This window comes from Lycium barbarum, chromosome 6 (genome assembly GCF_019175385.1).
Source record: "Lycium barbarum isolate Lr01 chromosome 6, ASM1917538v2, whole genome shotgun sequence".
NCBI classification, from domain to species: Eukaryota; Viridiplantae; Streptophyta; class Magnoliopsida; order Solanales; family Solanaceae; genus Lycium; species Lycium barbarum.
The window spans coordinates 40,123,036-40,146,263 of record NC_083342.1 but is presented as its reverse complement, the minus strand read 5'-3'; the positions used below and the strand labels follow the sequence as shown (position 1 = coordinate 40,146,263).

Genomic DNA, 23,228 nt, shown 5'->3' with positions numbered 1-23,228 from the left:
TTTTAGCTTCTCTTTCGAATTTTGCCAAATCTCTCTTCGTATTCTCCAAATGTCTGCTAACACTGAAACTACTTCCTATGATGTCCCCTCGATTTCTTCTCAAGGAACCGAGCCAACTTCTCCAGCCAAGGCAAAAAGCACCTTCGAGCCCACTGCCTCGGACATAATACCGGCCAAACCTAATTTCAACAAATATTTTGAGGTCGAAAAGCCTTCTCCGGTATCCGATAGAGGGTATGATGTGAGGCGGTATCCCTCATCCATTACCGAGGATAAACTTGATCTAGTCCGGGCTGATTGTGGGTGGGACACCCATTCAGTTCAAGTTTTTACCCCGGGCCAAGTGAATCAGTCACTGACCATCGGGAAGGTTTTTTATACGTTTACACTTACCCCTTCACTCTCAAGCTTGACCCCCCGGTTGATCCAATCATCTTGGACATGTGCCGGACCTGTAATGTGACCCTGGCACAGATTGGCCCGATCGTTTGGAGGGTCATGGCCTGCCTCCGGCTGCTGGCCAATAACACCGGGAAGGAGCTTACGCTGGCCCACTTGATCCGTTTATATTCCCCGAGGTTGTTCCGGGGAGGCGTAATAAAACTCGCAAAGCGTAGCCGGAATCCATTTTTCTTAAAAATGGATAAAGATAGAGACAGGGGCTGGTTGGAGCGATATGTCCGGGTGCGGACCTCGGACATTATCTCGGACAACTACATGCCTTTTCCGGAAAGGTGGAATAATAATCGTAAGTATGAATTCTTTTTTAACAATTGGTTGTGTCTATTGCTTGTGTTTTGTTTGATCTTCAGCTTATCCATCTTCCTAGTGCTCCTTATCTGTGTTAGCCGTGGGTTGGATTCCTCCGGTCGTCCGGGATCTCAACGAATGGGTTACATCTCTACTCAGCCAACATGCCCACGACAATCGGACGTGGGGTCACCTGTCACGTGGCCGATGGGTCCCCCAGAACCACAGTAATATCCGGTTTATGTCCGTATTCATTGCATCTTCTATCCTTCTGTAACATCTTCGATTTTCAGGTTTACCTAAGGGCTCGGTGGATCCAAGGCCAGAGTCAGCAGCAGATCTAGCAACGTCAGCACCCGATTTTGATTCGGCGGGTGCCTCTCGTATCCTTGCTGCCGCCGCCAAGAGAAAAAGGCCCTCGGACAAAGGGCAGAAACCAAAGAAATGGGCGAGGAGCGTTGTTAGGACTTTGAGGGATGAGGCAGAGCCCGAGCTCCTCATTAGAAGTATCAGTGTGGCCCCTTCCGTGGCTGCCATTCAGGAGGGGAGCATCACCGTTTCACCCCTTCCTTCAACCGGGGAAAGACCTTCGGTTCCGGCATTACCTACAGGTGCGGAAGAAATTCTTTACCCGACTCCTCTAAGGTCGATTGAATTCGTCGATATTTCAGGTGAAGCTTCCTCCTAGGAAACCCCCTTCAAAGGACAAGAAGGTCCGGGGGGGCAGCAGCTGCCAAAGCGGGTTAAAGAATTGAGTCGGTCCCGGAGACCGAAGTCACCATAGATGTGGGTCCGCTGCCTGACTATGAGCCTGCTGCGACTATAGAGACCCCCGCTTTTGCTGAAGCAGTTGAGGCCATTCCAAGTTCTCCAACTCCGGATTCAAGGTCGGATGAGTTTGAGGACATGTTCTCGAGCACTCCTCCCGCTACCGGCGAAGCTGCTGGATTCGGACATCTCCCGATCCCTCGGCCCACGAGGGCGGCTAGCTGAACCTCCGAATCTGGTGCCAGGGACAGCTTGGTGCGCATTTTTCCGGCCCCAAGTGTGGATCCGAGGAGGACAAGATTGGCTACGATCACCGTTCCCGAGGATTGCAGCTTTCTGTCTTGCCCAGTGGGCGTAGTAGGCTATATGAGGACTCTTGTCTCGGACTCGGACAAGCGAAAGATGAACGGGGTCTCTTGGTAGTGCCTCATTAACGAGGGTATGCACGCGGGCAACCGGGTATGTTTATCAGCCATCCTTGCATAATTTCACCGAGAATTTTTAGTCTCGTTTGTTCAAGTTTTTAACTTTTTTTATTTGCAGAGTGTGGTGCTTGTCAACGAGGCTTTCGTCCGTGACCTCAAGGGCCAGCTAGATGCTCAAAGCCGAGAGACCGAGAAGTTTTTGCATCTTCTGCGGGTGAAGGAGGATGAGTTGAATCAAGCAATTACTCTTTCCAACCTCCGACCCTAGCTCCACGCAGCAAAGGCCGAAAATAGTCAGTTAAAGGATGAGCTGGCCGCGATGGCCGAATATAATCGGAGTCTCGAAGCTGACAAGATCGGCCTTAGCCGAGACAATACTAATTTATCCTCAAGGCTTGGTGAGTTTGAAAACACCGTCGCTCAACTCCCGGAGGAGCTGGACTCTGTCAAGTCTGATGCTACGAGCATGGCCGAGAGGCATCGGCAGCTCGAATCCGAGAATGCCCGGTACAAAGAGCGCATGAGGGTGCTCGAGGAGAAGGCGGACAAAAGGGGCCAGATATGTGTTGATCTAAGAGCCGAGCTCGAAGAGACAGCTGATGCTAATGACACTCTTAAGGCCGAGCTCGAGTCAGCCATCCAAATGCAGAATGTCCTCAGAGAGGCTCGGGATGTTTTGGCGGAAAAGTTAGCCCAGGCCGAGACCGATTTGGAAGAGGCTCTGAAGAGCGTGGAGGCCGCCGAGGCTCATGCTACTATTGCTGCCGAATATGAGAAATGAAAGTCTCGGAGGATCACCCTCGAGCAAGCCGAGCACGGCTTTATGGATCTTCCGGCCCTTATTCTCGAGGCTAAAAGAGTCGAGGAAGAGGCTAAGGGTACCCTCGGGTCTGACTCCGACGACTCTGAGCGGACAGTGTCCGAAGCTTCTGGATCCAGCCATGCCGAATAGATTAAGGCCTGCACTTAGCCTTTTTATTATTTTTATTTTATATTTTTTTTGGACCGGTATCTTTCGGACACCTGAATCTCAGCCTTGGCTAAATTTTGATGTAAGAGTCCCCGTTTGTGGGGTTAATGATTTTGGGTCGGATTGCTATGACCTTGCTGCCTTTGTCGAATTTTGACCGTTATGCCCGGTATTGGGTATATGAATGGAGTAGTGCCGAAATATGGCAGTAATCCTCGGGGTAAAGTGCTTTAACAAGAAGACGTCCGAGATATCGTTATCCAAACTTTCGATAATTTTTGCATTGCAAGTATTTATATACATGAGGAACTTTTTTCCTTCTGCCTTTGCCGTAGCAAATACTAAATAGACACGATTCATTCTGATCGTTTGGTCCTTACATCAGAACCTAATGCAGAAGGTCCGGCTCTTGGTTTTGCAGTGGAAAATATTGCGTGGACACGATTCATTCTGATTGTTTGGTCCTTACATCGGAACCTAATATTTTAGGTTCGGTTTTGCTTATTGAGCTCCTCCGATTTCAGCTAACCGAGGTAAACTTTGAAGTGGGTATTATATTCCCCTAGCGCTTATCCGAGCTGCAAGATCGGGTGAGTGCTATCAAGTCCCCACTCGTACAATGCGACCCCGAGTATCCGGATGTGTGTCCTTTATCTTCGTCGAGGAACACGTTGTACTTGTTGCCTCATTAAAAACCTTGTCGGAAAGCCCATTTTGGGAGAAAATCGTACTAAGGAAAAGAGTGCAACACGTGTTTTCAGCTCTAGATTCTTTTCTTTAGCTGGTACTTGATATTCTGTAAAAAGAAAAAGGTTAATTTGAAAACATGAGGAGTCCATACCTCAGCAGTAGTATCTTTTCAGATCAGCCACGTTCCAGTTGTTGCGCAACCGTTTCCTGTCCATGGATTCCAACTGGTACGATCCTTTGCCCTTTATCTCGGTTACCTTGTACGGTCCTTCCCAGTTTGGACCCAGTTTTCCTTCGTTGGGATTCTTGGTGTTCAAGGTAACTTTTCGAAGCACCAAGTCCCCAACTTGGAAATGCCGAAAGTTGGCTCTCCGATTGTAGTACCTTTCCATTCTTTATTTCTGGGCTGCAATACGGACCAACGCGTTTTCGCGAAGTTCATTCGCGAGGTCGAGTTTTACGGTCATGGCCTCCTCGTTTGACTCCTCGGTGGAATATATGAACCGGAGAGTCGACTTACCAACTTCTACGGTAATAAGGGCTTCAGCCCGGTAGACCAACAAGAAAGGAGTTTCTCCCGTGCTTGACTTTGATGTGGTTCTGTAAGCTTCACAACACCTCCGGTAATATTTCCCTCCAATGATGCTTTGATGCTTCAAGTCTTTTCCTCAGATTTTGGATTATTGTCTTGTTCGTGGATTCCTCCTGTACGTTCGCACATGGGTGATACGGAGTTGATATAATTTTCTTGATCATCAATCCCTCGAGGAAATCGTTGACTTTGCCACCCACGAACTGGGGTCCGTTATCACAAGTTATCTCAACAAGGATGCTGAAGCGACAGATGATGTGGTCCCATATGAAGTCAATGCCTTCCTTCTCTCTAATTTTTTCAAAGGCCTGCGCTTCAACCCACTTAGAGAAATAATCAATCATAAATAGAATAAAACGGGCTTTACCTGGTGCCCACGGTAACGGACCAACAATGTCCATTCCCCACTTCATGAAAGGCCAAGGTGAAACCACCGAATCTAGCAACTCCTCGGGCTGGTGAATCATCGGAGCATGTCTCTGACACCCATCACATTTTCGGACAAAAATTTTCGAATCTTCCTCCATCCGGTTCCAGTAATAGCCGGCTCTGATGATCTTCCGGACCAGAGCTTCGGCACCGGAGTGGTTACCGCAGGTTCCTTCGTGCACCTCTCTCATCACATACTCCGTCTCTCCGAGGCCCAAACACTTAGCCAGGGGCCCGAATAAAGACCGTCAATACAATTAGCCGTCTACTAAGCAGAAACGCGCAGCTTTGGTCCTTGACGATCGTGATTCTTTTGGGTCATTCGGGAGCTTTCCATCACGTAAGTAATCGATGTACTTCTTGCGCCAATCCCAAGTTAAACCCATTGTGTTTATTTCGGCATGCCCGTTTTCTATTGCCGTGTTTAACAAGTGCACCGTAGTCCCGGGGTTGATTTCTTCCCCCTCGACCGAGGACCCCAAGTTTGCCAATGCATCGGCTTCGTTGTTCTGCTCCCTCGGTATATGCTGCATCGTCCATTCTTTAAATCGGTGAAGTATCACTTGGATTTTTTCTAGATACCTCTGCATCTGCTCGTCCTTGACCTCGAAGACGCCGTTAACCTGGTTTACGACCAAGAGCGAGTCGCATTTTGCCTCGATTATTGCGGCCCCCATACTCCGGGATAATTCCAAACCTGCAATCATAGCCTCATACTCGGCTTCATTGTTAGTCAATCTAATAGGTCTAATGGATTGCCGAACGGCATCCCCGGCCGGGGTTCTAAGGACGATTCCTAGCCCAGAACCTTTGAGGTTCGAGGCTCCGTCCGTATGTAGCGACCAAATACCCGAGGCTTTCCCCGAGGTCAGCAGAAGTTCTTTCTCGACCTCGGGGACCATAGCCGGGGTGAAATCTGCCATAAAATCAGCCAAGATCTGGGACTTGATGGTCGTTCGAGGTTTGTACTCGATATCATATCCGCTAATTTCTAAGGCCCATTTAGTTAGTCTACCCGATAATTCCAGTTTATGTATGATGTTTTTAGGGGGTAAGTAGTCACTACGCATATTGGATGGCATTGAAAGTAGGGCTTGAGCTTTCTAGAAGCACTGACCAATGCCAATGCCAATTTTTCCAAGTGGGGATACCAGGTCTCCGCATCCCCCAAAGTTCTACATACATAATATATAGGGAATTGCGTACCTGATTCTTCTCGGACAAAAACGCCACTTACCGCTATCTCGGAGATAGCAAGGTAGAGAAAGAGTTGCTCGTCCGCCTTTGGCGTGTGCAACAACGGTGGGCTGGACAAGTATCTTTTTAATTCTTGTAAAGCTCTTTGACACTTCGATGTCCAAACGAAGTCGTTCTTTTTCCTCAATAGGGAGAAGAAGCGATGACTCTTGTCCGAGGACCTCGATATGAAGCGACTATATGCCGCTATCCTCCCGGTGAGCCTTTGTACTCCTTTGACGTTATTCACCACCTCGATATCCTCGATGGCCTTGATCTTGTCCGGGTTGATCTCGATCCCCCGGTTTGACACCATGAAACCCAAAAATTTGCCGGACCGGACCCCGAAGGCACATTTTTCCGGGTTGAGCTTCATGTTATACTTGCGGATCACATCGAAGGTTTCCTACAAGTGTTTTACATGGTCCTTTGTTTCCAGGGACTTGACCACCATGTCGTCAATGTAAACTTCTATTGTTTTCCCTATTTGTTCTTCGAACATCCCATTAACTAGGCGTTGGTAAGTTGCACCGGCATTTTTTAATCCAAAAGGCATGACATTATAACAGTAATTCCTATATCGGGCAATGAAGGATGTTTTCTCTTGATCCTCCGGGTGCATCTGAATCTGGTTATACCCGGAGTAGGCATTGAGAAAACTTAACATCTCATGCCCGGCCGTTGCATCGATCATTCTATCGATGTGAGGTAACGGAAATGAATCCTTTGGGCATGCTTTGTTTAAATCCTTGTAATCAACACACATTCGAAATTTGTTACCTTTCTTGGGAACCGCTACCACGTCAGCTAGCCAGTCCGGGTACTTTACCTCCCGGATAGAACCTATTTTTAAAAGCTTTGGTACCTCATCTTTTACGAAGGCGTGTTTTGCTTCCGCCATGGGTCTCCTCTTCTGCTTCACCGGAGGAAACTTCCCGTCTAAGCTGAGCTTGTGAGTTGCTACTTCCGGTGGTATACCCGTCATATCTATATGGGACCATGCGAAGTAATCTGCGTTAGCTCGAAGGAATTCAATTAACTTGTTCCTGAGCTCCGGGGTTAACCCCATGCCCAGGTATACCTTTCTGTCCGGTAGATATTCGAACAAAATGATCTGCTCCAGCTCCTCTACTGTCGACTTGGTTGCATCCGAGTAATCCGGCATGACGAATGATCTGGGTACATCGAAATCATCCTCTTCATACCCCGAGTCCAAACCCGCGTGCTTTGATAGCTATTTGGTGTTCGCTCCTCCGGTTGGATCTTATTCCTTGTGATCCGATTTTTTGGGCTGAGGTATCGCCTCCTCGACCACGAAGATCTCCTTAGCAGCGGGTTGTTCACCCCAGATGGTTTTTATCCCCTCCGGGGTTGGGAATTTCAGCAGCTGAGGCAATGTTGAGGGCACGGCCCTCATGCTATATATCCAAGGTCTACCCAGCAGTGCATTATACTTCATGTCCCCTTTGATCACATAGAACACCGTTTGCTGGATAGTGCCATCGATGTTCACTGGCAACGACATCTCCCCCTTTGTGGTTTCGCTCGCCATGTTGAACCCGCTGAGTACCCGGGATACCGGTACGATCTGATCGAGCAGCCTTAACTGTTTGACCACTCTCCACCGAATGATGTTGGCCGAGCTACCTGGGTCAATCAAAATACGTTTAACCTGAGTTTTAAAGATAAGTATAGAAATTACCAATGCATCATTATGTGGTTGAATGATGCCTTCTGCATCCTCGTTGCTGAAAGAGATAGAACCCTCGGGCAAATAATCCCGACTGCGTTTTTCGCGAACAACAGAATCCTTGGCCCAGTTCATCACCGGCCCTCGAGGAGCATCGGTACCTCCAACTATCATGTTGATTATATGCTGGGGTTCTACTGGCTCGACCCTTTTATGAGTCTCCCTTTCCTTGTAGTGACTTTTGGCTCGTTCACTCAGCAATTCTCTGAGATGACCATTCTTCAGTAACCGGGCTACCTCCTCTCTTAGCTGGCGACAATCCTCGTTTTTGGCTTGACCCATTTATTACCCCGACCAGAGAAATGGCTTGGGCTAACCCTTGATTTCTCCGACCAAAAGCTTGGCTTCTCAGAATGGGAGTATGGCCGATACCTTTCCCTCGACGACTCGACCTTCGTTTCGTAACCTTTCCTTGGTCTCTAAAAACTTCTGTCCACATTTATTGGCCCCGGGGAAGCTCGAATTGATCATCCTCCACCCGAATCTTCGACTCGTATCGGTTATGGACATCAGCCCATGTCACAGCCTCGTACTCCAGCAAGCTTTCCTTTAATTTGAACGAAGTCGTTGAGCTCTGAACATTGAGCCCCTTTGTGAAAGCTTGTGCAGCCCATTCTTCTGGAACTGGGGGGAGCTCCATTCGTTCCCTTTGGAATCGGTTGACAAATTCACGCAGTAATTCATCGTCTCTCTGGGTTATACGGAAAATATCTGTCTTACGGGCCTGCACCTTCTTGGCATCGGCATGAGCTTTTCTGAAGGCATCGGCGAGCATTTCGAATGAAGTGATCGAATGCTCGGGCAGATGGTCGTACCATGTCAATGCTCCTTTTGACAAAGTTTCCCCGAACGTTTTCAGCAATACCGATTCAATTTCATCTTCTTCCATATCATTGCCTTTTATAGCGCAGGTGTATGAGGTCACGTGTTCGTGCGGGTCCGTTGTGCCGTCATATTTCTGGATATCCGACATTTTGAACCTCTTCGGGATTAGTTTCGGAGCTGCACTCGGAGGAAAAGTCCTTTAGATGTACCTCTTCGAATCCGGCCCTTTCAGTAAAGGCGGAGCCCCCGGGATTTGGTCCACCCGAGAGTTGTATATATCCACCCTCTTTTCGGTCGAGTCTACCCGTTTTGCCAAGGTCTCGAGCATTTTCAGAACCTCGGTGGAGAAACCAGCTCCGGACCCATTGCTCTCGACCATCCGTGCCTCATCTCTTCCAGGTTCGGCTTCGCCTCCTCCGAGGTCGTTTTATCCTTTCCGTTTTGCAACCGGGCTATCTCGATTCCCTGTTCGGCAATCGCCGCTCTATGTACCTGCAACATTTCAATAATTAAACGTAAGTCAATGTTATCATTCGGGGTATCCGGTTCTTTCCCGCCCTGTGTCCGGGACAAAGTAATTGAATTGTGTGTATTTAAAGGGTCAATGGCCGGCTGGGCGGCATTCTCCTGATACACGGTGTTTTGATGGTTGAGGCCCTCCCTCGAATTAACGGGGTTAGGGTCAGAAGGGTTTGGTAATCCTCGTGGCTCGTTGCTTTCATTTTCGGCCACAATCTCGTTGTTGTTGATGTGACCAGAGCGCCCATTGTCAGCCATTTAGTCCGTTTTTTCAGAGACGAACAGAGGTTTTTTTTTATTTTGATGGGTGAGGTAGAGATTAAGATAAAAGACCACTATTATCCTAGCCTCACGGTGGGCGCCAAACTGTTTATCCCGAATTTGGATAATCAATTAAATTTGTGAGTAAGGTATAGGATATGTGGTTGTGCCTTGAATCTATTTGATAGAGAAAAGAAATATATGAATATACTATGAAGAAGCAACTGATAATCGGTGACTTGCTGTAGATTTGTGTATTTACTAATATATGAGTGTTACTTGATTGAATAAATTTAAGAGATGAACACAACAGATGTGGATCGAAATCATATATTTGAGAGAGAGAGTTATATAATTTTGCTATTACAAGAGTTCTTGATATGAGGAAGCCAACCCTTTAAAAGTAGGGCAATGACCCCTATTTATAGTATTGCCCCATGGGCTTCATACAACAAGTGTTTCTAAAAATAAAGAGAAAAACTCTAAAGTGGAGCAGGTTGGATTAGGTTGATCGTACGGTTTGACACCCGTACGATTGGCAGTTGAACATGACAGGACGTTATCGACGCGTGGCAACCGCGCAACGGATCTCCTGGACCAACGACCACGATCAAATGGACTAACAGCTACGACCAAATGGACCAATGGCAACGATCAACTCGGCCATGGGGAAACCGGACCAAATGATTCCCTTCCTTTGCTTCGGTCCAAGGATTCCTCCGGTTTAGAATGAAAATCTTCGTGCACATTCTTGTCCCTTTCTTCCTTCGGTCTTTGGTTTTACCGGTTTAACATATATCCGATTTTTACCGTATACACTTTGTGCTTGATTTCTTGCTATTCTGCTACTGGTGCCTGCAATCTTGTATTTTTATACTGTCCATGGAAAATCTTTAACCTCTTTGCATAGCTTCAAACATTCAGTTCTTAGAGTAAAACAGTAGATCTCATCTTAATACCTAAAATGATGAAAACTGCATAAATACTCTATTTTCTGAACTCAGCGATTGGATCTATCACTTTTATTGAACACACTTGATATAAATCCTCCAAATCTTGCTATTAATTAAACTGGAACTTTTAGAATAAATCCTTAAAATATTATGAAGATTGAAGTGTGTTAACACATTGTTCTTAAGGATATCTTAACCCCCGAAACAACTCACACATATGTACACACATTCATAATGAATAATTTAATTAGACGTAATCTTCAAAATTTAACAAGCTTTCCAGTAATTAACTGGGACCAGAAACAACAGGTTTCAAGAGAAAAAAATCATCTTAGAAAGAAGAAGAGAAACACAAAGGGAATTGGAAATCTCTAAGTCACGACAGTACTTTATATATAGTATATAGCTATGTGCTCCAATGGCTAGTGTCAAAAATTCTAATAGCCAAATTAATTCTTTCATAAAGCTCCTTAAAAAATTTAACAGTCCGTTTGACCCTTTTTAATGTAAGGATTAGTTCTTTCGTAAAGCCTCATAAACGTTGTACCAACTACAGTTAAATCTCTCTATAACAGCATCATTGGGTTCAAAATAATTCGGCTGTTATAGAGAATTATTGTTATACTCCTATAACAGCATTTGACATTTGAATGATAGTTGGCTGTTATAGGCAAAAAAATATATAATATTTATTTATTTTACTTATTAATGTTATAAGAATTAACAAAATTATTTAAATTTTAAAACTCAAAGATATGCATGCTTCACTACCTAAACATTAAAGAAAGTTAATACAATTTCCATAAGTTCATAATTGAATGCATAAAGTTTTAAGCTTTAGGTCACACATTTTAAATCTACTTGAAAATTAAATTCTTTCAAGATCGATGGAATAAATTTATAATTATAGCTTGTTTTGTAGATTCCGTTCTCAAAAGATTAGAAGGAATCAATGATTTGTCTCTTTGCTTGCCCAAAAAATAGGATTTGTACTCCTTATTCACACTGTTTTCCTTTTTGAATTATTTATAAATAAAAATAGAAGCCAATGATATTTTTAGATTACAAATATGTATTCATATGTAATATTTTGTCATAATCACATTAAATATTTAGTAAAAATATTAACACTTATTATTGGTAATCATATATATTCTACTTTTATAAAGACGGTTAATTACTATATTACCACAAAAGGAAAATAGTTGTTATATGGAGGGTAATTTTACAAAAAGTGTACTGTTATAAAATTGGTTGTTGTTGTTATATGTAAAATGTTGTTATAGAGAAGTAAAATATAACATAAAAAATCGATTTTAAAAATATTAGCTATTATAAAGAGGTGATGTTGTATGCGGATGTTGTTATAGAGAGTTGTGACTGTAGTTAGACGACTCCTTTACAATTACATGTAAGGCAAAACAAAATTACTAAATACTAAAGTAACTTTTCGAAAGAAAAGTTTTTCCGGAATGAGGAACACTCTATACACCTACTTTTTCTCTTTTCCTTTTTTGGTTTCTTTTGATAAACAAAAATATGATCTATAGCCGTTCAGTTATCTGATAAATGGAGTATTTTACTTATTTCAGCTCAGTAATTTCAACTCCTTTGAGGGGGTAATATACTGCAGGCCTCACTTTGATCAGCTTTTTAAGAGAACTGGCAGTTTGGACAAGAGTTTTGAAGGTATAACTCAATAGTCTCAGACGTCCTTTTAGAAAAAAGACATACAAAAATAGAAAAAGAAGAATACAGAAGAAATTAAAATCAAACTAGAAGAACAAGTACTATTTAAGTGACCGTATAAAGTGCCTGTGAAAGAATCAATCTGGCACACTAGTTTCTTTCTCTGGAACATCAATATGACATCCTAATATCCCATTATAGTTTAGTCCCAAGTTCATTTTGCCAACTTAACTTTTTTGGTATTTTATCAGGAACACCAAAGGTCTCAAAGCCAGAAAAACCTGTGGATAACGAGGTAAGGTTTTCGACATGTTCTTATATAATCAGATTCTTTTATGGACTGATCATCTAATCTATGTCTTTCTACTTTTTGTCTAATTCCAATTTCTGTTAACTTGAAGTTCAACAGAATGGTACCGGGAACAAAGTCTCAAGTTTATTCGCAGGCACGAGAGAAAAATGCGTGGGCTGCACTAAAACTGTGTATCCCATTGAGAAGGTAACAACAATTATAAATATTTGAGTTTAACTTTTCTAGACCGTGTAAAATAACTTTATACTATTAATTATAATCTCTTGAAAGATAACTGACAGTAATCGTTCATAAAAGTGAAATTAATAGGCTGGAAAATTAGATGAATTACCCGCTATAATAGATTAAAAGCAAAAGACAGAGAACTCTGAACTATACTGAAAAGTCGTCATCACACTCCAATTAATCGAGCGACCTATTATTCCCTACACATTTAAAATATGAATTTATTTACCCCTGAAAGCTGACGTGACACAAAATATAAAAATAATTAAAAATAGGCTCGTTTTGGTTAAAGTATATTCATTTTTTATCTTTTTTTTTTTCAATTGCGAAATTCAGATTTTTGTAATTCCCTCCCGCCATCCCCACCCCCACCTTCCTTCTTAATGTTTGTTTGGGTTTTTCTTTAGAGAAAAATAAGGGAGAGATGAGACCACCACCGGAGCTCCGACGAGCTCGTCTCCGGCGATGACGCCCACAGCGACCCACTTCCCCTCTTCCTTTCGTCGCCCACAACGACACACTTCTCCTCTTCCTTCCTTCTCCCACAACGACCCACTTCTCTTCTCAGATCAAAAGGAGGAGGACAAACTCACCTTGCCAGAAAACAAGGTGCCGGCAATATCAAGCTTTCCAGCCAACCGATAAATTTATACAAAGACAAAAAGAAGAATAGAGAAAATGGGCGGAAAAATGAAAGGCCTAGAGGATCTGAAAGCTAGTCTTCATATCAGAGAAAATGGCGCGGAAAAAGGAAAGAGAAAAGGAAGAAAGAGAACAAGAAGAAACAAAAATGGAAAAGGAAAAAAGATTAAGAAAATCTTACAACAGGTAGAGTTGATAATGGTGGCTCTGGTGGTGGCGGATATGATTTTTACGGTGGGATAAGAGATGAGGTGGGTGGTGTGGTTTAATGATGAAGAAGATAAAATTAATGGAGGATTTTAATGGTTAATTAAGAATTAATTAGTGTAAAATATGATTAACAAAAGAAAAATTAATAAATAAAGAAAATAAAAGGAAAAGAATATAAAAATTAAAATTTTGAAGATTTCTGATGTTGCGCTGACTTGGCAGGCGAGTGTGTAACTCCTCTCCTTGTGCAACTGGTTATATGTGTATTAGGGGGTAAATAAACTCACCTTTTAAATGTGCATGGGGTAATATGTCGCCCAATTAGTTAGAGTGTGAAGTCGACATTTCGGGTATAGTTCAGGATGCTATGTCTTTTGCCTAGATTAAAATATAGTAATTATGTAAAAATTCTTATATATAAGCCAAGTCCCAAATATTTATAGTACTAATTGTTACCAGACAAAAAGATGGCATGTTTATGTATCTTCGTGTTGTTGTTTAAGGTTACTGTGAACGAAACATCATACCACAAGGCGTGCTTCAAATGCACTCATGGAGGTTGTACAATAAGCCCATCAAACTACATCGCACATGAAGGCAGGCTTTATTGCAAGCATCATCATATTCAACTCTTCAAGGAAAAAGGCAATTACAGTCAGCTTGAGACTGACCATGAAATAGAGCCTCCACTTCCCACTAATTCCATCCAAATTGCTACAGAATCATAAAGTCAAAAAGAAAAATAAATTAAGAAGTTTTCCCCTCATCATGACCTCTCTTTCATTTCTCCTCATCCTTTGCGCGTAAACATTAGCTTCATTTTGCTGATCTTTGATTTTTTTCCTTCTTCTTATGGAGTACTTCAGTTATCTCTATCAACTTTGGTTGTGTGTTTCTCATGGGTTTTTGTACATTGTAAAGTATTGAAGGTTATTTCAATATATTGGACCAGAACCATTGTAAAGCGAATTGTTTTCTCGATTTATTTGATTTTTTAGGATCAAACAACGACAAATATAAACAAGGGTTAACTGTTGTATTTTTAACACATACACAGAGCCAACGCAGCGGAATATTTAATCGGAACTTACCTTCAGCCATAGTTGTTCAAGTGTCGTGAAGAATCGCTTTTATCTAGCGCCGACTTGTAACTCTAAAAAGAATAATAAAAACCTTAGAGCCTTTAGCCTATACCTATCACAATTTCATAATACAAGACTGATGGAGTGACAGACGTATTTATAGGTAGGTTAGGGACTCTTAGGCAAAGATTTCAACCCTAGAGACTTCTCCATAAATATTGTTGCCGTAGGGACTCCTAATAAAACGTTTTCTCCCATCAAGAAAATTTTCGGATATGCATGACCAAAAATTATTATCTGCTATAATTATTATTTACTTGGAAGACAAGGTAAATAATTTGTTACCATAATATGTGAGCCACATTTAATGTCTCATTAAAGAGACGTGTATTTCTTACATTCTCCCACTTGCTCCACATAGTAATATGGCCAAAGATCACTTTATTCACTCCACTAAACTGTTATGCAACAAATCACTTTAACTAGAACACATTACTACATGAATCATGGCGGTCATGCTCTAAAACAAACACTTCCTTCCATGAATTACAATATAATTTTAAATATATTCTCATAAAGTATTCAATAACTTTATGAATGAGCTTAATATAAGTCATTCAGAGTCCAACTTTATTGATCCAATGATCACAACATAATACATGAAAATCAAAATGTGCACTGTCATGTATAACAAAGAAACGATAGTGTCTAGACAAAGTGTTAGAGACCAAAGCAAGACTAAAATGAGTTACTAGCTAAGACCCATATGGGTTACATGATCCTTGAACACGTTAGCTGGTAAACCCTTAGTCATAGGATCAGTAATCATCAGAGCAGTACTAACATGTTCAAAACTCATATCTTGCTTCTTGACATGGTCTTTAACCATCAAATACTTTATGTTGATGTTCTTGCTTCAGCTGCCACTTTTATTATTCTTTGAAAAGAATATTGCAACTGAATTATCACATAAAATTCTCAATGGCCTTGCAATAGAATTGACAACTCTAAGATCCGAAATGAAACTCTTTAACCATAACGCCTGTGATGTAGCTCCATAGCATGCTATAAATTCAACTTCCATTGTGGATGTTGCAATAATGGTTTTTTAACACTCCTCCAAGATACAACACCTCCAGCAAGAAGGAAAATGTATCCAGAAGTACATTTACCAGAGTCTTTGCATCCACCCTAATCAGAGTCTGAATATCCAATTGTCACGACCCAGCTAGGGGCCACGACGGGTACCCGGAGCTAGTTACCGAGCACCTCTCACTCTACTACTTATCTTGCTCATTTAATACTCTTTTATCAATTTTACATACCAATTGTAGGAAAAATCATATTTGATCGAAACATAAATACTTTATATACATTTGCCTCTCGGCCATCAAAATAATATACATACATATGAAAACCTCTTGTGAGACCATCTAACCCACACTGCGTATCTACGAGCCTCTACTAACATAATGAATACATGGACGGAACAAGACTCCGTCATGCCCAAAATATGCATATATGAATGTACATCAAAAGAATAGCCATAAGCACCTCCGAACAATGGAGTGCTATCTAACAGCTGACAGCTACTGAGGACCTGGGCCAAGCTCTCCTCCCTGTCTACCTGTGGGCATGAACACAACGTCCGAAGAAAGGACGTCAGTACGAATATTGTACCGAGTATAAGAGGCGTACATAATGAAAGGAAACATCAGTAATATGAGGATAACATCAATATGAGACAACTGAATCTGACTGATAATCATACATGAAGTAATGCATGCTGTCTTACTCATCATCATAACATGTATGCATCATATGGAAGCTGCCCGTCCATGTCGGAACGGTGTGATAATCAATAATATTAGCCAGCGTCCAGGCCTCCAGCGTCCGGGGTACCATCTCATGCCGCCCACTAGTGGTGTCTGCCCATGCCCGTAGGTCGTGGTGTATCCGTATCGCTGCCCGCCGAAGCGGTGTCTGCCCGGCCAACTAGGCCCGGTGTGAAATGCTCATGACATGCTCAATGTAAATGCTCATAGTAATATGCTTATCATAAAATACTTATCTTATCATAATGCGTATATTTGACTCATGATCAACTTTACTCTATCGGGGTGACGTAAGGTCGTGATCCCCCGATTACATTATGAAACCGTCATGGTCATTCTGCCTCACCTTGAAAGGACTAGTACATAAGGTGAGTGTAGGCAAGGAATAACATCATCATCATTCTAGTGTCATCATATCGTATAACTTATCTCATATAGACATTCATAGGCATAAGCTTTTAACTTCTTAGAATGCAAGAACTCATGAAAGGAATAGGGATTCAAGTTAAAATATTCATGCCATTAGAAAGAAGGACTAGCCTCACATACCTTGGTCGTTTAGCTAAGATATCGCTCACTTATTCTCCGTCGATATCACGTCGTTACCTTCATAAGAGAATTCGTATCAACATTAGTAACTGACTATAAGAACGTGTCGCTAATTCTAGGAGAAGTCGGACAACGCTTCCTTCACTCATACTACTTTTCTCACGTTCTATATCAACTCCCAATATTCATAATATTATTCGCAATATCATAATCGACAATCGTCATTTACGTGCGTTTGGCAAAATCCACCATTTTCCTCCAATTTTCCCTTATTTCTACTTCTAGCTCATCCTTGCGTTTTCATGCATTTAATGCTTGTTTCATGATATAAACATCATTTATAACGTATTAGTACTCACAAAACATCAATATTCATTGTTCGATTCCACTATCATTCATTTATGTCACTATTCACTCAATAATGACCCATTTCTCTGTTCTTCTACATTTCAAGTGTCTAAGCTTTCCAATACTTCAAACAATATGGAATAATCATGAAACTTACCTTGGAGGATGGTTGAACAATCCTTAAGTTGAAATACTTCAATTAGCCAAAACCCTAGTTCCACCTTCTTGGGAATTTCTTGACTTAGAAGATCCTTTGATGTGTTCTTACACTTATTCTCATGAATTTGGTGTTGATAATCTTAGGTTTCCTTGGATTTTCTTGCTATTCTTAGAGTTGAAGTGTTGAAGAACACTCTAGAGTTTTCTTGAAGTGTTGGATGAAAAATGACGTGAAATGGGCTTAAGTTCCCTTTTAATAATTCAAAATCTGATCTTTAATGAAAACTTGTCGGGATGAACAGTGGTCGTAAACCACCATATACGAACCGTATTTTGATTTACGGTCCGTCCACTGTGGTCGTATTTAACCATTTCAAAGACAGAAAGTTTTGGCTGATGGACATGGTAGTTTACGACCTGGTTTACGGTCCGTAAACCAGTTTACGGGCCGTAAACTGGGTCGTATTTAACGGTTTACGGACCGTAAACTGGGTCGTATTTAACCATATTCAACACTTGGCAGAACTTGAGATTTTTGGCTAGCTGAGGGACGATTGCACTATACGGTCCGTAAATCACTTTACGGGCCGTATAGTGCCATATACGACCACTGGACAGAAAATTTTCCGCGACTTTCTTATTTCCAAAAATTTTTAATTAGCCATTCCCGACTTAATAAAACATCATTCACTCAATTTTTCATCATTCCACTCATCATACAAGTACGGAAAAATTTCCGAGGTGTAACATTCTTCCCCCCTTTTGGAACATTCGTCCTCGAATGTTCGACACTCGGGGATTCTGGAAAACTTTTGCCAGAGTTTCCTTTGTAATTTGGATACTACCTTTCCATTAGAACAACCCACAACATCTTCGCCTCACAGGGCTATATCACAATATCAACACATTTATGGCCACACACGACCAAGAACATAAAACTAAAACATACATACCTTACACCATCGACGTCTCATCTTGAATCTCTTCTAGGGATTGGAACAAATGGGGGTACATAGATTTCATCTTCTCCTCCGCTTCCCAAGTCATTTCTTCCCGATTATTGTTCCGCCATAGACTTTGACTGAAGTAACCTCTTTATTCTGAAGCCTTCGTACTTGTCTATCCAAAATGGCAATGGGCATTTCCTCGTATGTTAGCTTCTCTGTTACTTGCACATCATCAACCGGAACTATTCTTGTTGGGTCTCCAATACACTTGCGGAGCATCGAAACATGGAATACTGGATGCACGGATTCGAGCTCTGAAGGCAAGTCCAATTTATAGGCCACTCGACTCACCTTGCGAATGATTTGGTAGGGTCCGATATATCTGGGACTTAGCTTTCCCTTCTTGCCAAATCTCATCACTCCCTTCATCGGCGATACCTTCAGGAACACCCAATCACCCACTTGAAATTCCAAATCTCGTCGGCGATTATCTGCATAAGAGTTTTGGCAACTTTGAGCTGTTAACAGTCGGTCTCGAATCAATTTAACCTTTTCAACTGCTTCTTGGATCAAGTCGGGGCCTATCAATTGTACTTCTCCGGTTTCAAACCATCCAATTGGAGATCTGCATTTTCTTCCATATAAGGCTTCATACGTGGCCATTTGAATGCTGGAATGATAGATGTTATTATAGGCAAATTCAATAAGAGGCAAATGCTCATCCCAATTACCGCCAAAGTCCAATACACATGCCCGTAGCATATCCTCTAAGGTCTGAATAGTGCGCTCGGCTTGTCCGTCAGTCTGCGGATGGAACACCGTGCTGAGCTTAACTTGGGTACCTAGACCTTCTTGGAAGGACTTCCATAACTTGGCTGTGAACTGTGCCCCTCTGTCTGTGATAATGGCCAAAGGAATACCGTGAAGTCGTACAATCTCCCTGAGATACAATTTAGCATAATCATCCGCTGAATATGTGGTTCTAACGGGGAGAAAATGAGCTGCTTTCGTGAGTCTATCCACGATCACCCATATAGAATCATACTTCCCTCGCGTACGGGGTAATCCTACCACAAAATCCATGTTAATTTCTTCCCATTTCCACGTAGGAATTTTCATTGCTTGCAATAACCCTCCTGGCTTTTGATGCTCGGCCTTCACTTGCTGGCAATTCGGACACTGTGCTACAAATTTTGCTATGTCTCGCTTCATGCCATCCCACCAGTATACCAATTTTTGATCGTGGTACATCTTGGTTTCACCTGGATGAATAGAATACCGGGAATAATGTGCTTCCTCTAAAATCCGTTGGCGCATGTTTGCCACATTCGGTACACATAGCCGGCCTCGATATCTAAGAACCCCTTCTATGGAAACTTCGAATGGAGACTCTTCCTTTTCCTGAGATAGATCTCGATAGTGGCTTAATTGAGGATCTTCATATTGTCGTTTCTTCACTTCTAGATTCAATGATGAAACTGTGGGGTCATTGACGCTAATACATGCATCTCCTGAATCAATGGGCCGTATGGCGAGACTTGCTAACCGATGGAATTCACGAACCATTTCTCGCTTTTCCGAAGGAACTCCACATAAACTACCCATCGATCGGCGGCTAAGTGCATCTGCTACTACATTCGCCTTCCCTGGATGATATAGAATGTTCACATCATAATCCTTCAGTAATTCTAACCATCTCCTTTGCCGCAGGTTCAACTCCTTCTGTTTGAAAATATATTGAAAGCTTTTGTGATCCGTATAGATGTCCACGTGCACACCATATAAGTAGTGTCTCCATATTTTCAATGCATGAATGACCGCAGCTAGCTCAAGATCATGAGTGGGGTAATTCTGTTCATGTTTTCGCAACTGTCTCGAAGCATATGCAATAATTTTCCCATTCTGCATCAATACACATCCTAATCCCACACCGGAGGCGTCACAATACACTACATAGCCATCTGATCCTTCTGGAAGTGTTAGCACCGGCGCTGAGGTCAACCTGTTTTTCAGCTCTTGGAAGCTACGCTCACAGGCATCACTCCACTGGAATTTAGCCGACTTCTGGGTTAACTTTGTCAATGGGGATGAAATAGATGAGAAACCCTCTACAAATCTTCTATAGTATCTTGCTAACCCAAGGAAACTACGAACTTCTGTAGTCGTCGTAGGTCTTGGCCATGTCTTCACAGCTTCTATTTTCTGAGTGTCGACTCGGATACCATTATCTGAAATAACATGACCTAGAAATGCCACTGAGTTTAGCCAAAACTCGCACTTCGAAAACTTTGCATACAATTCCCGATCGCGAAGAACGCCAAGAACAATTCTTAGATGATCTGCATGTTCTGACTCTGTGCGAGAGTACACCAAAATATCGTCGATGAACACTATCACAAAGAGATCCAAAAACGGCCTGAACACATTATTCATTAAATTCATGAACACCGCCGGGGCATTCGTCAACCCGAACGACATTACTCGAAACTCGTAGTGACCATATCTTGTCCTGAAGGCGGTCTTGGGAATATCTGCTTCCCTAATTCTCACCTGATGATAACCCGATCTCATATCTATCTTGGAGAACCATTTAGCACCTTGCAATTGATCGAACAAGTCGTTAATTCTACGAAGAGGGTATTTATTCTTTATTGTCACCTTGTTCAACTGCCTGTAGTCGATGCACATTCGTAGAGATCCATCTTTCTTCCTTACGAACAGGACTGGTGTTCCCCATGGCGAGGAACTAGGCCTTATAAACCCCTTCTCAAGTAAATCTTTTAGCTGTGCTTTTAGCTCTTTCAGTTCTGCTGGAGCCATTCGATATGGAGGAATAGAAATAGGCTCGGTGTCTGGTAGTACATCAATAGCAAAGTCGATCTCCCTTTCTGGAGGAAGGCCTGGTAACTCGTCGGGAAACACATCTGGGAATTCATTCACTACCGGGACAGACAGGAAAGTTGGCACTTCCGCTTCCGTGTCATGAACCCGAACTAGATGACAAATATAACCCTTGGCTATCATCTTTCTCGCCTTAAGGTAGGAAATAAAACTACCCTTTGGGGAAACGGTATTACCCTTCCACTCGAGTATGGGCTCGCCCGGAAATTGGAATCGAACTACCTTTGTCCGGCAACAAACATTAGCATAGCATGACGCCAACCAGTCCATACCCATAATTACGTCAAATTCTATCATCTCAAGTTCAATTAGATCAGCCCTTGTCTGACGATCACCTATAATGACTACATAGTTCTGATATACTTGCCTCGCTATTACAGGATCACCAACCGGAGTTAATACCTCGAAAGGTTTAATTGGCTCAGGTCTTACCCCAACACAATCAGCGATATACGGAGTAATATATGAGAAGGTAGAACCTGGATCAATCAGAGCATATACGTCACGGAAAAATATAGTCAAGGTACCTGTGACAACATCTGGGGAAGACTCAAGATCCTGTCGCCCAGCTAAAGCATAAACACGGGGCTGAACAGCACCTGAAGTAGATGCTCCCCCTCTACCTCTGCCCCTACCTGCTATAGTCTGAGGAGTCTGTGCTGTCGGGCGTGCTGAAGAAGAACCCGCAGCTGAACCTGTAGGCTGAGTCCCAGCTCTATCTCTCGCTGAGGGGCAATCTCTCATCATGTGACCAACTTGCCCGCAATCATAACAAGCATCCGAACCCTGATGACACTGTCCGGAATGTAGTTTACCACACTGGCTACACCGCGGTACTGGAGGTCTCCTCTGGCTAAAGTCTCCCCTAGACTGCGAATCTGAGGCCCTCGAACTCTGCCCCTGGCCTGACTGAAAAGAACGGTCAACCCTCCTATCTGAGAATCTAGGAGGTGCACTAGTCACTGACTGACCTGAGTGCCTAGAATATGTCTGTCTCGGTCCCCCTCGGTACTCACTGCTCTCCCCCATAGATCTAGCCCTCTTACCTTGTCTTCTGTCACCCTCACGATCATTTCTCTGCTGTCGTTGTCGTTCCTCGAGGTTCTGAGCATGGGCCTGTATCCGGGAAATATCCATCCCGTCTTGCAAAGAGGCTGTCAGGCAATCTCTGAACAAGTGTGGTCCTAAACCACTCACAAATCTATAGACTCGGTCCCCCATGTCAGCCACCATAGTTGGAGCATACCGGGCCAATGAGTTGAATTGCATACTATACTCTCGGGCACTCATGCTTCCTTGTTTCAAATTCAAGAACCTGTCCGCTCGAGCTCGGCGGACTTCAGGTGGCAAGTAGTGACGAATAAAGGCATCTACAAACTCTTGCCACACGGGAGGTGGTGCATTCTCCCGTCTTGTTATCACCCAATTCTTATACCATAGAACCGCCACGTCGCGAAGTGTATATGAGGCTAACTCTACAGATTCAGTCTCAGAAGCATGCATAAGTGTTAGCGTCCTCAGCATTTCATCGATAAAACCTTGTGGGTCCTCATCCGGCTTCGACCCGAAAAATTCTGGAGGATTTAGAGTAAGGAAATCACGGGCTCTTGTACTAGCTGAACGATCACTTGGGCCCGCATTATGTCGTTGTGCCTGAGCGGCAACCAACTGCGTCAATAAATGTATGGCCTCGGACACTTGTTGACCCGAGGCATCCGGTGGAGGAATCGGAGCTGAGGCTCCTCCCTGCTCTTCTACATTGGGCACGACCTCACTTTGCGATTCACTTTTCTCTACATTTGTCGGAGGCTCTCTTTCCGCCTGCCTCTTTGTCGAAGCTTTGCCTTTCTGGGCAGCTGTAGCTTTTCCTTTCGGCAGCATTTTCTGAAACCATAACGCACTTTTAGGAATGATATAATCCTAGACATGGCTCTATCGCACGATCTCATGAGAATAAAGATGGTCATTTTCCTAAATGCCCTGTAGCCTCTTGTTTATTAGCGTGGCGCGCAACACACCATAAACAAGACTCTACTAGACACGGCTCGTAGACACTTCCTAGGGCGAACTGCTCTAATACCACTTCTGTCACGACCCAGCTAGGGGCCACGACGGGTAACCGGAGCTAGTTACTGAGCACCGCTCACTCTACTACTTATC

General features: G+C 42.9%; 1 protein-coding gene across 4 annotated transcripts in view; it reads left to right on the top strand.

Annotated features, from left to right (window-relative positions):
* LOC132643760 (LIM domain-containing protein WLIM1-like) overlaps positions 1 to 23,228 on the top strand; it is a 34,445-nt gene that overhangs the window by 4,638 nt on the left and 6,579 nt on the right. The window contains exons 2-5 of one of the 4 annotated variants that reach the window (XM_060360298.1): positions 11,761 to 11,857; positions 12,109 to 12,152; positions 12,267 to 12,356; positions 13,751 to 14,216. In XM_060360298.1, the coding sequence (XP_060216281.1) occupies positions 11,761 to 11,857; positions 12,109 to 12,152; positions 12,267 to 12,356; positions 13,751 to 13,975 (456 nt within the window). In that variant the 3' untranslated portion in view covers positions 13,976 to 14,216. Of the gene's footprint in view, positions 1 to 11,760; positions 11,858 to 12,108; positions 12,153 to 12,258; positions 12,357 to 13,750; positions 14,217 to 23,228 lie in introns of those variants that run through there. The other 3 variants (XM_060360300.1, XM_060360299.1, XM_060360302.1) reach the window with 3 other exon arrangements.